General features: G+C 47.5%; 2 protein-coding genes across 8 annotated transcripts in view; one reads left to right on the top strand and one right to left on the bottom strand.

Annotated features, from left to right (window-relative positions):
• TMPRSS4 (transmembrane serine protease 4) overlaps positions 1 to 14,208 on the bottom strand; it is a 42,492-nt gene that overhangs the window by 22,095 nt on the left and 6,189 nt on the right. For 4 of the 7 annotated variants that reach the window (XM_035264720.3, XM_035264721.3, XM_035264722.3 and 1 more), the window contains exon 2: positions 2,396 to 2,429. In XM_035264720.3, the coding sequence (XP_035120611.1) occupies positions 2,396 to 2,429 (34 nt within the window). Of the gene's footprint in view, positions 1 to 2,395; positions 2,430 to 12,029; positions 12,493 to 14,208 lie in introns of all 7 variants that reach the window. The other 3 variants (XM_078339597.1, XM_078339598.1, XM_035264724.3) reach the window with 1 other exon arrangement.
• Positions 10,635 to 14,208, top strand: part of SMIM35 (small integral membrane protein 35) — an 85,003-nt gene continuing 81,429 nt past the window's right edge. Inside the window, exon 1 of the mRNA XM_035264731.3 lies at positions 10,635 to 10,850. Within this exon, the coding sequence (XP_035120622.1) occupies positions 10,844 to 10,850 (7 nt within the window). The 5' untranslated portion in view covers positions 10,635 to 10,843. The remainder of the gene's footprint in view (positions 10,851 to 14,208) is intronic.

Below are 14,208 nucleotides of genomic sequence, written 5' to 3'. Positions count from 1 at the left end.
TTCTGGAAACCCTGGGAAGTAACGGATCAGCTCTCCCACCCTCACCTTTGCATAGCAGGCTCCCTCTCCTCCTCCCAGTCTTTTCTTCACTGTCACCTTCACATTGAGGCCTTCCTGGATTTCCCTATTTAAAATGCAGCCTTCCAACCTTTCCTGTCCTCCTTCCTTGCTTTCTTTTCTTCCAAAGCATGTATCACCTCTCACATACGCTATATTTGACATATTTTGTATACTCTCTGTCTCCTCCCACCCCTCCATGAAATGAAGACTAATTGAAGATATAACTTGTCTGTTTTGCTCACTGCTGAGTCCCTGGTACCTTGAACAGTGCTTGGTCCATAGCAATTGCTCAACAAATATTTGTCACATGAGCAAATGAATTGTTCTTGGCTCTGTTCTCTTAAGCTCATCACTTCTCCTACCTACCTTCTTTTCTTTCTTTCTCCCCTCTCTCTCTTTCTTTCATGGAATCTGACACCCAGGCTGGAGTGCAGCAGCAGTGGCATGATCTTGGCTCATTGCAACCTCCAACTCCTGGGCTCAAGCCATCCTCTTACCTTAGCCTTCCAAGTAGCTGAGACTATAGGCATGTGCCACCATACTCAGTTAACTTTCATATTTTTTGTAGAGATGGGGTTTTGCCACGTTACCCAGACCGATCTCAGACTCCTGGGCACAAGTGATCCACATGTCTTGGTCTCCCTCAGTGCTGGGATTACAGGCATGAACCACCATGCCCGGCCCCTTCTACCTTTCTTACAGGTCACATGTTATTCTGCCTTGAATGATGGCTAATCACACGTCTGTCTCTATTTCTTTCCTCAACTCTTCAAAAGCAGAGAATGGCATCCTGCCAGAGACTGGCACCCAATGAATGCTAGTATTAATGAATCTGTTGACAAAGAAAAGCTTAGGACACTTTGTGTTTCCCCCAAAGAAAGTTTTAACTTCAGACACAGAGGCCAGGCGGTGGGGACGTGGACTGGAAGCGGTATTGCCCATCAGCTACGACCTGGCACAAAGTAGCTTATCAGTCCTGTTTGCCGATATGGTTTTTAAAGTTCCAGCAGCCGGTCTTCAGAATTGTCCTCTTTCCTGTGGCCGTGGCCATGATGACATTTGTTCACGAATTCATGCATGATTTATTTATTGAGCACCTATCTCTGGGAACGTGAGATCCGTTTGTTTTCTCAGAGAGTGAGTGACCCATTGTCCAGGGCCAGACATTCTCAGGGACCATCCTCTTTCCTCACCAGGAGGGGAAGAGTTTTCATACCTAGTTTAAGTTAACGAAACCAGTGAGCTATGCACAGCCTCCTTGCCGGCTGTTGCTCCTCCCTCCAGCCTGTCCTGCCCACTGCTGCTAGACAGAGCTTCCTGGAAGCTTGCTTTCATCCTGTCACTTCCCACTCGAGAGCCTACGAGAGACTTCCACAGCTGGCTTACATCTTTCAAAGCCAGTGTAATCTGGCCTCTCTCTCTGAGCCACATGGACTTCCACCAATCCCCAATTCTGCATAGGCATGGTCAATCCCCGGTCCTCGAGCAAATTCAGCTTGTTTCCTGGTTTGAGAGTTCTCAGGCTTGCTCAGATGGTGGAGCAGTTGGCGCCCTGGTGTTCTTCGGGGACACCGTGACCTCACTCTTCTATTAAATTCCAAAGTATAAACTAGGCACCATTTTAGTTGCTAAAGATTACTTCGTTTGTGGTCATCATGAAGTCATGACCCAGAACTGGGAAATAAATAACCTGTCAGAGTAAGCAGGATTGGCCATTTTCTTATTGATCTGTTCATATTAATGGGTTCCTTGCTCATTTGTTTTGCTGATCCAGCAGCCTATCAGGAGTAGATATTAAATGTTTAAAGAAAATGTAATGGAAGAAAAGTATCTCCTTAAATTTGGGATTGTTCTACTTATTAACTTATTTTTCTTCCCCTGGAAATTGGGCAAGCACTGCCATTTTTCATGAAAATGCCTCTGGCCAGCTTGTGCCTTGGTGGCATGGTGTGACTGTGAACTCCATGAGAACAGAGACTTTGGCTGTCTTAATTACTGTGATCGCCCAGCGTCCAGCCCAGGGTCTGGCACATGGCAGGTACTTACAGTTTTACTAAAAGGGTAAGAGTAATTGAATGGATGAATTGGAAAATCACTGCTTTGGGGACTTTAGGTTTGTTGGTCCTGTTTCCCCTGAGACCAGACCTCCTACTTCTAGAATGAATCCTGGAATGTTTGCTGAATGATGGATAGATGGGTGGCTGGATGTCACCGGTGGCAATTAGCACTTTGGTGGTAGTGGTGAGGGCCAGGCAAGAGTGGCTTAGGATTGAGTTGGTAACTGAAACTCAGAGGCTAAGGTGGACAGACGAAGGCTGGACCTGAACTTACTTACCGAGGCTGTTCAGAGGTTGATCACTGTCAGGATCCTGTAATTGAAGGAAAACAAGTCAGTGAGTTGAGGCGGGAACCTCTCAGGCTGGGGCTGGCTGCCTAGGGGAGGTTCTTGGGTCTGTCTGCATTCCCTTCTCCCTGAGTCTAAGTTGGCGGGCTCTGTGTTATCCAAATACCTGGTTCAACAGGAAACATTCAGTCATGTACCTATTTGATCTGTTTCAATTAGTTTACTAATTGTAACAACTGGTTAGCAGTTGTAGAAGCAACTGGTTACCAGGTTTGTTGTGTAAAATTTGAATTCCTCAAGATGATTCTGCTCCGCTTTCTGTTTTTGTCAATAATTTGTCTATTTTTACTGTATTTCTGTAAAAACTTGAATAGACATTTTACAAAAGGGAATGCCCAACTGGCCAATAAATACCAAACAATGCTTAATATCATTACTTATCAGGCAAATGCAAATTCCAACCAAGATAAAATATCTCTACATAAACACTAAATGGCTAAAATTAAAAAGACTTACAATTCTGTGTGGAGAATGTGGGGCAACAAGAGCTCTCAGACCTTGTTGGTGGGAGTGTAAATTGGTACAAATACTTTGGAAAATGGTTTGGCTGAATTCACTAATGCTAAACATACAGCGATTTTATAATTCTATGATCGATGACCCAGCAATTCTGCTCCAGGATATAGCTAAATGAGTAAAAACGTCCAGCAAAAAAAAAAAAAAAAAAAAAATCTGTACATGAAAAATTATAGTCGCTTCATTCATAATAGCTAAACATTGGAAAACTCAAATGTCAGTCACTGGTAGAGTAGACAAAATTGTGATGTTTTCATATAATAGAATATAATTCAGCAACAGACAAGAATAAACTAGAGCTAAAGGCAACGACATGGTTCAATTCCGCCGATGCCATGATGAAGGAAAGAAACCAGTCACAAAAAGTCCGATTCCATTTACATAAAGTTTAAAAGGCAAAGTTAATCTACAGTGCTACAAGTCAGAATGGTAGTTATCATCGGGAGGCGGCAGTTAGTGATTGGAAGGAGCACAGTGGAGTCTTCTGGAACACTGGAAAATTTCTGGTTCTTGTTCTCGGCATTGGTTACATGGGTGTTGATATGTGCAAATGTTCACTGGGAGGTAGAGTTGAGACCCGAGCGCCTTACTACGTATATGCTACCCACACTATGATATTTCTGAGTGGTGGTCTTAGATGGTGGTCTTAGGCCACCATCGACACATGCACACAAATACATGCAAAGGCATTTCTACTCACACCACTCCACGTGTGCACTTGTGATCCCTGCTTTTCGCCAGCTAAAACGAACTCTCCTTTCCCTGACTAAAAGTTGATCAGGTTTTATGTTAGCCTTTCTGAGCTGAACAGACGCCATCTTGACTTCTGCATTTTAGTAACCTTCTCCCCGTCAAGTATGTAACCTTAGTATAAAGCAAGGTCAGACTGACTCTGGGACCCAGAAATGCCTTTGTTCATAAGAGGCCGAGTAAAGTGGTCTCAGCAGAGCCTGGAAATGCAGCTGCAGTGAGCGCCCAGAGCCCCCTTATCTCTAAGTTGTATGTCTTTCGTGACGGCTGTACTCCTCACCACTGTTTTATTTCTTAGGTATCAGTTTTTCTTTTTAACTCTTTGCTTACTCTGCCTTTGTGAAAACTTTGTTTCAGCTAGGTTACCCCCCGCCTCCTGTTAAAACTGGTGTATAAAAGACCACCTAACTTTTTCTCTGGGGCCAAGAGAATTTTGGGCGTTAGCCACTCTCGGTCGCCGGCTTAATAAAGGATGCATAATTCATTCTCAGAGTGTGGCGCATTCCTTGACTCGCTCAGGTACAACACACTCAGCAACACACAGCCACACAGAGTCACCTGCAGGAGCCTCTGACATAAAGGCTTGCCTACAAAGTGCACGTACGCCCTTTCTTCCAGGCAAAGGTTAAAGGGAGGGTGCTGTCCAGGTTCACGCCCTCTGATCCCTCCCCTCACTCACTCAGGCCTCCCAGGAAGCTTCCTTCTCTTTCTTCATTTTCCAGGTCTGGTCTGGTTTTGGACTCCTGGGCTAGATGAAAGCACCACTGCCCTGCCTGTGGTCTGGGTCTCCACCCAGGGACTTGCCTGCCCTATGGTGCTGAGGTCATGACCCGTCTTGGTGGTGATTGGAAGAGTGACAGGACCTTGTACATTTCTGACTGGAGATTTTCTGTTCCTCTTGGGAGTGAGAGGGCCTCTTTTAATCTCTGGGTAGGTGACCCAGATTAGATATGGAAGGAGGGTCCCTGCTCCATAGCTAAACATAGTGGACACAGCAATTGGGAGAAGCTCTTTCTTTTCCCCTTGAACTTGAGCCTATAGCCTGCTAGAGGAACATGCTCGGCCTTGCCCTTGGGTGCCTCTAGGCCATGGGTGGCCTAGTGGTATAGCACACAGCCAGGCTCTGCAGTCTGCAAGGGCCGAGCCGGGATACAAGCCCTGCCTCCTGTTAACTGTGTGCTTTCAGGCAAGATCCTTCACCTCTTTGAGCTCCAGGCTTACCCTCTGTAGAGTGGGGACAATAAAACTTGCCTCAAAAGACTACTGTGAGAATTACATGAGTTGTTTGGTGGGAAATGCCGGGCTCTCACATGGAGACTCCCTTTTGTCTGCCCTCCCATGGAAACCGCCTTTGCAAAATGATGACTCAGACAGTGAAAGAGATCTAACTCAACCAACTCCATCTTGCTTCGAACGTCCAAGCTGTCTTCGTTTCTTAGTTTATTGTTTAAACAAAGTCGGTGACAGCTCTTTCCCAAAGCAGACCTCCTTCTTGCCTGGGGACTGGACTGACATTAGCCACAAGATTAGAAATTGTGGTTTAGGAGTCATGCAGCTGGAGGCTACAAGATTCTGACCCTCCCCAAACTGCTCCTAATATCAGTGCTTGAGATACTGTGCAGACCCTGCACTTGATGGATCAGCTGGCACCCCCCAGATCAATATACTGGCTCATCTGATCTTGTGGCCCCGACCCAGGAACGACTCAGTGCAAGAAGATCTCTCCAACTCCCTATGACTTCATTCCTGACCAATCAGCCCTCCTGGTTCACTGGCTTCCCCCCGCACACCAAGTGAACCTTAAAAACTCTGCTCCCTGAATGCTCGGGGAGACTGATTTAAGTAGTAATAAAACTCCAGTCTCCTGCACAGCTGGCTCTGTGTGAATTACTCTTTCTCTCTTGCAATTCCCCTGCCTTGAGGAATTGGTTCTGTCTCAGCAGCAGGCAAGGTGAAGTCCTTGGGTGGTTCCACCATCCTCTGCACCTCTGCAGTGTTTGGTACAGGTGTTTATCACAGTACTTCTTCCATAGGGTGGTCAGGGTCTCCTTTTCTATTTTCTTTCTTTCTGGTTGCTTTTTAAATTTAACATTTTATTTTTAATTGACACATAATGACTTTCTCATTGCCTTTGTACCCGTGGTGTTTAGCACCAGGCCAGTACCCTAGTAAGAACTTAATAAATGACTATGAACTGGACTGAACGTTGAGCTCTGCATTGTAGTTCATTCCCAGCCATCTCGCCTCCACCATCACCAGGGCTGGGTGGAGGAGACTATTTCCAGGCTGAAGACAAGACCCAATCGGGCAACTCTGCATTGTTGTGGATAGAGTCGAGTTACAATAATATCAACAGTAATTCACACCCAACTGGTGCGTAACGGTTTACAAAGACCTTTCATCTAACTTGTCAAGTCAAGGGTAAAAAGGCTCCATATCAGTTGTCTGCTAACCAGGATGGGAAACATTAAAGAATTAATTATTAAACTAAACAAAAGCTTGTGAAGCATCTACATTGTACCAGGCACTACTCCAGGAGGATTCAAAGACAGATAAGAAATCATCACAGCCAGATGGGGAAAACAGTGCCCAAACAAGATGGCCGAGGGTCTGTCCCTGAGAAGCTTGCTTCCTGGTGGAGAGGAGGATTAGGGGAAGAGGAGGACAGGCCATACACAGATACACCAGAAAAGATCAGAGAGGGGTGGATGCTATGCAGAGAGAAGTCCAGGGTGAGAGGAGACAGAACCTGGATGGAGACTGAGAATGGGAGCTCTAGGAAGGGGCTCAGGATGCTTAGGGAGGATCTCGCTGGTCTCCCTAAAGGAGGTTACAAGAAGGAGTCAAGTGGGAAGGAACAAGTTTGAGGGGTTGGAAGAACTGAATAGAGATGAGCATGACTGGAGCAAGGTGAGGACATGAGGAGAGAGGAGGCTGGTAGTAAAAAGACGCCATAGGTGTTTGAAAGATATAGGCAATAGGCCTTGCCGAGAGATTGGGTGTTCTTGGGTTTTAGTTATGTAGGTGAGAGGGTGCTTGCTGAGCTGTGGGAGGCTAGAGGAGGGGCTGGTGGAGCAGGGAAGTGGGCCCTTTCCTGTCAATGTATTCCTTTCCACTGAGTCTACCTGTGCATGCATGCCTGCATTCATTGAAGAAGGTAGGGCAAGTTTCTTTTGTTTATTGGTAATTTGCCAAATATTGACTAACACCTTTGATGGACCCGGAATTGTGCTAGAAGCTGAGGCACAAAGGAAGCTTATATTCTGCACTTTCTGGGGCCTTGGATTCCTTATCACTGAACTAAACAGTGGCTAATTTGTGTGTGTTCGTGTGTGTGTGTGTGTGTGTGTGTGTGTGTGAGAGAGAGAGAGAGAGAGACAGAGAGACAGAGACAGGGTCTCATTCTGTCACCCAGGCTGGAGTGCAATGTTGTGATTTCAGCTCATCGTGAGCTGAAACTTGTGCCTCCTGGGCTCAAGCTCTCCTCCCACCTCAGCCTCCCAAGTAGCTGGGACTACTGGCATGCACCACCAAGCCCAGCTATTTTTCATTTTTAATTTTTTTGCAGCGATTAAGTCTCACTGTATTGCCCAGGCTGGTCTTGAACTCCTAGACTCAAATGATCTGCCCACCTCAGCCTCCCAAAGTGCTGGGATTACAGGTGTGAGCCACCATGCCTGGCCCTTAATATGTTTTCAATTGCTATTAACTGAGTAGTAGTTGTGGGAGAAAATTCCACACCTGTTTGAAACCAAAAGAGAGAGAGAGAAAAAATAAACTAAAGCAAAACCATAAACTACAATTCCAGGGACTGTGACTATCTTGCTAACCATGGCTTCCCTGATGTCTCCTACAATGCACTGTGCATAATGAGTGTTGAAAGAATATTTGTTGGATGAAAGAATTAATGATTATATCTCAGTTTGAAGACTCAGTCTCAGGTCAGTCTTTATGAAGCTGACCAATATATTCACACAATGACAGATTAGGCTACAGTCAACACAAACGAACTATAGGGAAACCAAATAATATGGATGGTATTAGAATGTAATATTCTGGGAAACAGTAAGCACAGGCTCTTTTCCATAGAGAAGCAAGGGAATGATGAACATGGGGTTTGGGATGAACTTACCTGGGTGGGGAGCTTCTACATAGTCTCTGGTCCATGAAATATGTACAGCCAATATTTGTTGAATTAATAAACACATGACACTTCCCCTACCCACCTGAGGAGGGGGACGGATATGTGTGTGCTGGAGTGGGAATCTCATGGTTAGAGGTAGGTTACCATTAAGTCCTAGCTTTTGTTGGGAATGGTGGGTTTATGGAGGCTTATTACATTGTTAACAGCAACTAACTAGCAAGTTACAAATGCACCCTGCAAGGAGCAAGAATGAAAAAGTCATGAAGCAAAGATCCTAGTTCCCCCAGTGCTATGCACTCAAGACTCAAGGAGAACATAGAAAAGCCATCACCTGGCTGTGCTGAGTGGCTTGAAGAGGTCAAACTCATGTCCTCACCATGCCTGAGTTTTTCCATGAGTGGCTCATTCTTTGGCTTTTCTTGAAGCTCTTTGGCAAACATCTCTGATGCAGAGAGATCAGAGAGGATGGACAGATACCCTTCTGGAAGAGAAGCTGCAGAAGGTCACGAATACTGGGGCTGACGGGCAGAGAGGAGGTAGGGGCATTTTAGCAGGCCTGTGAGTGTTCACTGGGGAACATCAACGTCAATGACATCCCTGAGCAGGACAGAAATAGGGACTTATGGCCAGCTGAATCTCCCCTGAGCCCAGAAGCAACAATCTTGAGCTAAGGAGAGTAGAGAATGGGGCCAAGAGATGTGGGTACCAGGTAAGAGTCAGAGATCCAGCCAGACCCCATCACCATGATGGGTCCCTGCCGTGACTACAAGATGCAAAGCTGAAACAAGGCAACTTCCTTATTTTCAGATGAGAAAACAGAGGCCAGATAGAATTTGTCTTAACCTGGAGTTAATAGAAGAAAGGAGGAAATTGAGACATCACGAAATAACACATGCGCTTCCTTCTGCTCTGCTGGAGATGTGTTTATTCATCCCCAGCTTGAACTCAGCTTCTGGCTACAATTGTTACAGCCCACGCCCAGCCCAGACCAAGCAAAGGCATTGGCCTTTCACTTTCTGTTTTGACCACTGGCTGGGCCTGGCCTGTCTGCTCTGTTGATTCAGTCTTTCGCAGAGCTCTGACTCATGGGTCCGGCCCAGCCAGTGTCTGACCAGAGGCTCATCCGGGAATGAAGCTCCTGCTGTCTGGAGTACAGTGGAAGGGCAAGAATGCCCAGGCCCCCAGGGCCCAGGCAGGGGGGCGGTGGTGAGGTGGGGAGGCAGAAGTGGGTGGGTTTCGATTGCTAGAAAACCTGTCATTGCCTGATCAACTCTGAGAATCTTCTTTTCCTGCTTCTCGGTTTGTTACTGGCAGCAGGAAGTCATTAATCCAAGACACAAACATGGAGGTGGAACCATTAGTTACCGCAGTTGGATATTGTTATGTAATTTACGATGTCCTTCTTTCATAAATGCCGTCCTATATAATCCATGGAACAACCCCGAGAAATTATCCCCATTTTACAGAAGAGGCAGCTGCTGTGGCTTCGGAGTACTCCGAAGTAAGGAACAGATCTAGCCCCTTGGGCCCAGTTTCTGGACTTGACGAACTGCTAGTTTCATTTCCCCACGGTTTCAGGACCTCATCTGGGTAACAGTCATTAGCTGGTGCTGGGTCCTTTTAAATCACTCCTCCTTTGCAATGCAACCTTGTTGGATATAATCAGCACGCAATCGGCTCACAGAGATTGCCCCCAGCATCTCCCCAGCTCTTCCTTGGTCTGAAGGCAGAGTGACTTTGCTCGGTTCTAGGCTCTGCCATATCATCCATGAGTGGGGTCAGGAGACCTCCCTCAAAGAGCATGTCGGGAAAGGGGCCTATTGCAGGGCTTGGTTCCTAGGAGGGGTTTTATTGATATTAGCATTAATTCTTCCCTTTCTTCCATTAAGTTTCCACCCTTCTCACCTGCTTCTCCTTCCTTTATTCCTATTCCCCACCCCTACCACTGCGTTAGATTATGGGGATCCTCCCGGTTGGGCTTAGCTCAGCTCCAAAAGTAGAATGGACATCTTCGGGCCCACTTCCTTTTTAGCTCAGAGATGATGAAGCCAGATACGAGGCTGCTCTTGTTTTTCAATGGAGTGAAGATTAAGCGGCTGTAGAGAAGCCACCAGCCTGGGGAGTATGAGTTCTCATCTTGCCTTGTTTTCTGACTTGTTGTGTGGCTGTGGGCACACCCCTCAATGTCTCTGAACCTCAAGGTCCCTTTGGGTAACTGGGAACTATCTTTCAGAGATGGGATGAAAGGGTTAATCCCCTTACAATGAAACAGACAAGTCCACCAGGCTAATAAGGAGGGGAAGACGCTGCAGCAGCTTAAGGGGCCAAAGGCACAGGAACCTCAGCCAACTCCTGTCTGCCTCCCTTGCCAAGCAGCCTGTCCCTGGGGCCCGATTTCTCTCTTCCTCCCTGCAATGCTGACTTGGCATTGCTTGCTCTGAAAGAATTCAGTAGGGGCAGAGCTGGAATGACCGGAGTGTGGACAAAGGGAGAAAAGTAGGGGCACATAAAAGGGGCCTCCTGACCCTGTTCCTGTCTGTGGTAGCGTCAGCCTTCCCTGGAGTCCAAGACCCTGGCTTCCCATGGTCTCATAGGAAAACCTAGAGCCAGAGATGCTGCTGTTGCTAGGTGATGGAATAAACAGGTCCTTTGAGACTTGGGCAGGTGGCAGCTAGGTCGCTGAGGCCAGTGACAAGCAGTGGGGAAAACCCAAGGGAAGGGGTGGGGAAGTTCTTTGGGTGAGCCAAGAGACCCAGAGGCACTCACAGTCAGCTTGCAGAGTGTGGCCCGGCCACAACGCTCAGGGAGCTCCTCCGAGGGAGCCTCACTCTGCTCTCTGACCCCGGAACCTGCATCCCTCCCACAAACCAACTGCAAGCAGCTGTGTCCTCTCCACTTGCAGCTGGAATAGGCAGTTGGATGCCTTTGCTGTGCTGGAAGCAGGGCTCTCTCTCTTGGATGTCTCAGCCATGACAGGTAAGGGGAGGAGAGGGCTGCTGAGGGCTGGAAGATCATGGAGCAGGAGAGGAGGGAGTGAGGTTCCTGACATGAGTCTGGCTGTGATGCAGCTCAGAGATGACTGATCGTGCCTGCTTCCAAGCGTCCTGGGATCTCACCTGTTACTCCAGGCAGGTCGGCCACCAGCCCAGGCCATATGCAGCTGGGTGTCTATGCTCTTGCACGAAGAGGATTTCAGGAGCATCCTCACAAACACTGCCTTGTGTTAGGTATTCTTAGAGCAGCACTTCTTTTTTTAGGGTTAACCTCAGCCTCGGCTGCCACATTAGAAACCATTTTGCCTTGTTCTAAACAACATAGGTGCTGACCTGTTGGCAATTTGAGAACAAACACCCCAGCCCCCATCCCAGCACATAATGGCTCCAGGGCAGAACTGGGGCAGAAGGGGTCAGGTAGCCTGCCATTATCCCCTGCCAGCCTGCTGTTCAGCTCCTTTCATTAAAGAATCAGGCTTTTTGTTTGGGTATAGCTCTTAGCTCCAGGTAGGGCCGGGGAGGCAGTGAAGATATAACTACCCCTGTTCCACAAATGGAGAAACTAAGGCACAGCAGTTATGCTCTTTCCCCAGAGACAATGTGCAGGGCAGGACTGAGGTATTTGTACATGCCCATTGGCTGGATTCAACTGAACACTGCCCTGGCTCCCACTGGAGGGCCTTTGCTTCCAGGCAGTGCTGCTGCTTACTGCAGTGCTTCCAATCCCTCTGCGAGACTTCTCTTGGTCCCAGGGGAAGCAGCCCATTCTCTCCCACCTTTCTGAACTCCCAACAATTCTACTGTGCTCAGCTTTCCTTCTGTCCCAGAGTGGTTGGTTCATCCGAGCCCACCTTCCCTTCCTGGAAGGGTCTGATGGGAAGGACGGTGCCACCATCTTTGCACACCTGAGGACAATGCCTGGACAATGGAGTGGACTTGAGAAGGCCAGAGGGGTCCCACCACATAGTTCGGCCTTCCAGCCTGACAGGGACTCTTGACGGGTTTGCCATTGAGAAGGGCTGATGGATCTTAAAGCTTAGAGGGGTTCTCTCAACTTTGTAATTTACCTGAATTGAAGAGCTGCCATCCATGACGCAGTCTGAGGTTAATTTTAAAAAATTCAAAGACAGAGTTTATACCATCTTTGAAGAATCGTACTCACTTTTGCTTGTCCTGAATTGTCCTTTAAACTTTAATGTGAAGGGAAATGGTGGGGACGGAAAAGGAACTTTGGTGTTAGAAGATCTGACTCCTCTATCTGCGGAATGACTTTGAGCAAGTCGCTCAACAGCTTTGGACCCAGTTTCCTTCCTTGGAATGTGGGTACGATAAAAGCGACTTCACGGGATGATGGGGAGGAAGGTTTGGTAAGGCGCTCCACTTGCTCAGCACCATGCACCTTTCAAGTCCCTGGGAGCCCCATTTGGTCCTTGCATGATTTTAAAGACTTGCTCATGGTCCCTTAGGTTGGTCTTTGCAGTATGAGGGGTCTCAGCTGCCTTGATCGGAAGGAGGTTGTCCCTTGATCCTGCTCCTTCTGAGCTCTGAGTCAGGCACACTGGCCTGAATCCAGCCATGTAGTCTTGAGCAAGTTAATAAATTTTTCTGAGTCTCAGTTTTCTCATCTGTAAAATGGGGAGAATATGATTTACTTCACAGGGTGGTTGGTGAGATAGAATGATGACACGTATGCTGTGCCTGGCTTGGTGCTTGAAATACAGAGTTTAGTAAGTGAAAATTAGTGCCCTCTGCCCCAGTTACCCTACAGGCATGGGGAGCAGAACTCCACACATGCACAAGGAGGGTCTGCACTGTGGTTCCATACAGGGGCACGGTTGAGCGCTCCCGTTTGTTCTAGAGGCCCCAGTGGTAATCAGCCTGGGTGGGCCGGTGTGGCTGCTGCAGCCAATGTCCTGGCACAGGTCTCAGTGGCTCCTCGATCTCTTTCCCGTGAACTCTGAGCTCAGGATCCTATAAATAGGCCTTTAATAGTGCTGAGTGTCTTCTCTGCATCTCTGACTTTGTAGTTGCATAACTTGAAGTTCCTTTACCACTTTCCTGCCCACTCACAGAACTCCTTGAGTGCTTCCTGAAGTTGTTCCTTGCTGAGATTTCATTTGCCAGGAGAGGCTGTGGGTTTGTGTTTTTTTTTTTTTTCTTTTTTTTTGAGACGGAGTTTCGCTCTTGTTACCCAGGCTGGAGTGCAATGGCGCGATCTCGGCTCACCGCAACCTCCGCCTCCTGGGTTCAGGTGATTCTCCTGCCTCAGCCTCCTGAGTAGCTGGGATTACAGGCACGCGCCACCATGCCCAGCTAATTTTTTGTATTTTTAGTAGAGACGGGGTTTCACCATGTTGACCTCGATATCTTGACCTTGTGATCCACCTGCCTCGGTCTCCCAAAGTGCTGGGATTACAGGCGTGAGCCACCGCGCCCGGCCCCGAGAGGCTGTGTTTTACCGTGCTCAGAGCACAGGCCATGGAATCCTGCAGTCTGGGTCTGAATCCTATTTGCTCACCGGCCTGAGGCTTTAGGCAAATTATTGAACCACCAAGAGCTTCAATTTCATGTGTGTGTGAAAAAGAGGGAGAGAGAGAAAGAGAGATGTAGTAATCTCCCTCCTAAAATCCCCCAGAAATGCACAGCATGTAGTACATTGCCTGGTACATGGTAAGAGTACAGTGACTGTGGGGTTTGTTTGTTTGTTTTGAGACAGAGTCTCGCTCTGTTGCTCAGGCTGGAGTGCAGTGGCAATCCTGGCTCACTGCAACCTCCGACTCCTGGGTTCAAGCGATTCTCCTGCCTCAGCCTCCCGACTAGCTGAGATTACAGGCGCCTGCCACCACTCCTGGCTGATCTTTCGTATTTTTAGTAGAGACGGGGTTTCACCATGTTGGCCAGGCTGGTTTCAAACTCCTGACCTTGTGATCTGCCTGCTTCGGCCTCCCAAAGCGCTGGGATTAGAGACACGAAGCACCATGCCCTGCTAGGAGTACAATGATTGTTAACTGTAATAATAAGAGTAATAATAGCTTACTCACTTAGTAAGGCATCTTTCTGGGTGCTGGGGATCTAGCAGTGAACCAGAGGCAAAGCTCTTTTGCCTATGGAGTGTATTCTATTATTTTTACTAATTATTAATATCAGTATTAAAATAGAACCTCAGTAGTTCATGACATTGTAGATACTCATACTCAAAAATTATTTATTGTTAATGGGGAAGGAGCTTTATAAAGAGCCTGTCATGTGTGTCATAGGAACTGAACAAAGAGCTATTTTTATGATTTCATGGGTCCCGGGGACTGGTTTCACAGGGGCCTCTGGAGTAAGTGCATCTGGGG

Source organism: Callithrix jacchus, chromosome 10 (genome assembly GCF_049354715.1).
Source record: "Callithrix jacchus isolate 240 chromosome 10, calJac240_pri, whole genome shotgun sequence".
Lineage (NCBI taxonomy): Eukaryota > Metazoa > Chordata > Mammalia > Primates > Cebidae > Callithrix > Callithrix jacchus.
Note: the sequence above shows the minus strand (reverse complement) of the source record. Positions and strands in the feature narration are given on the sequence as shown.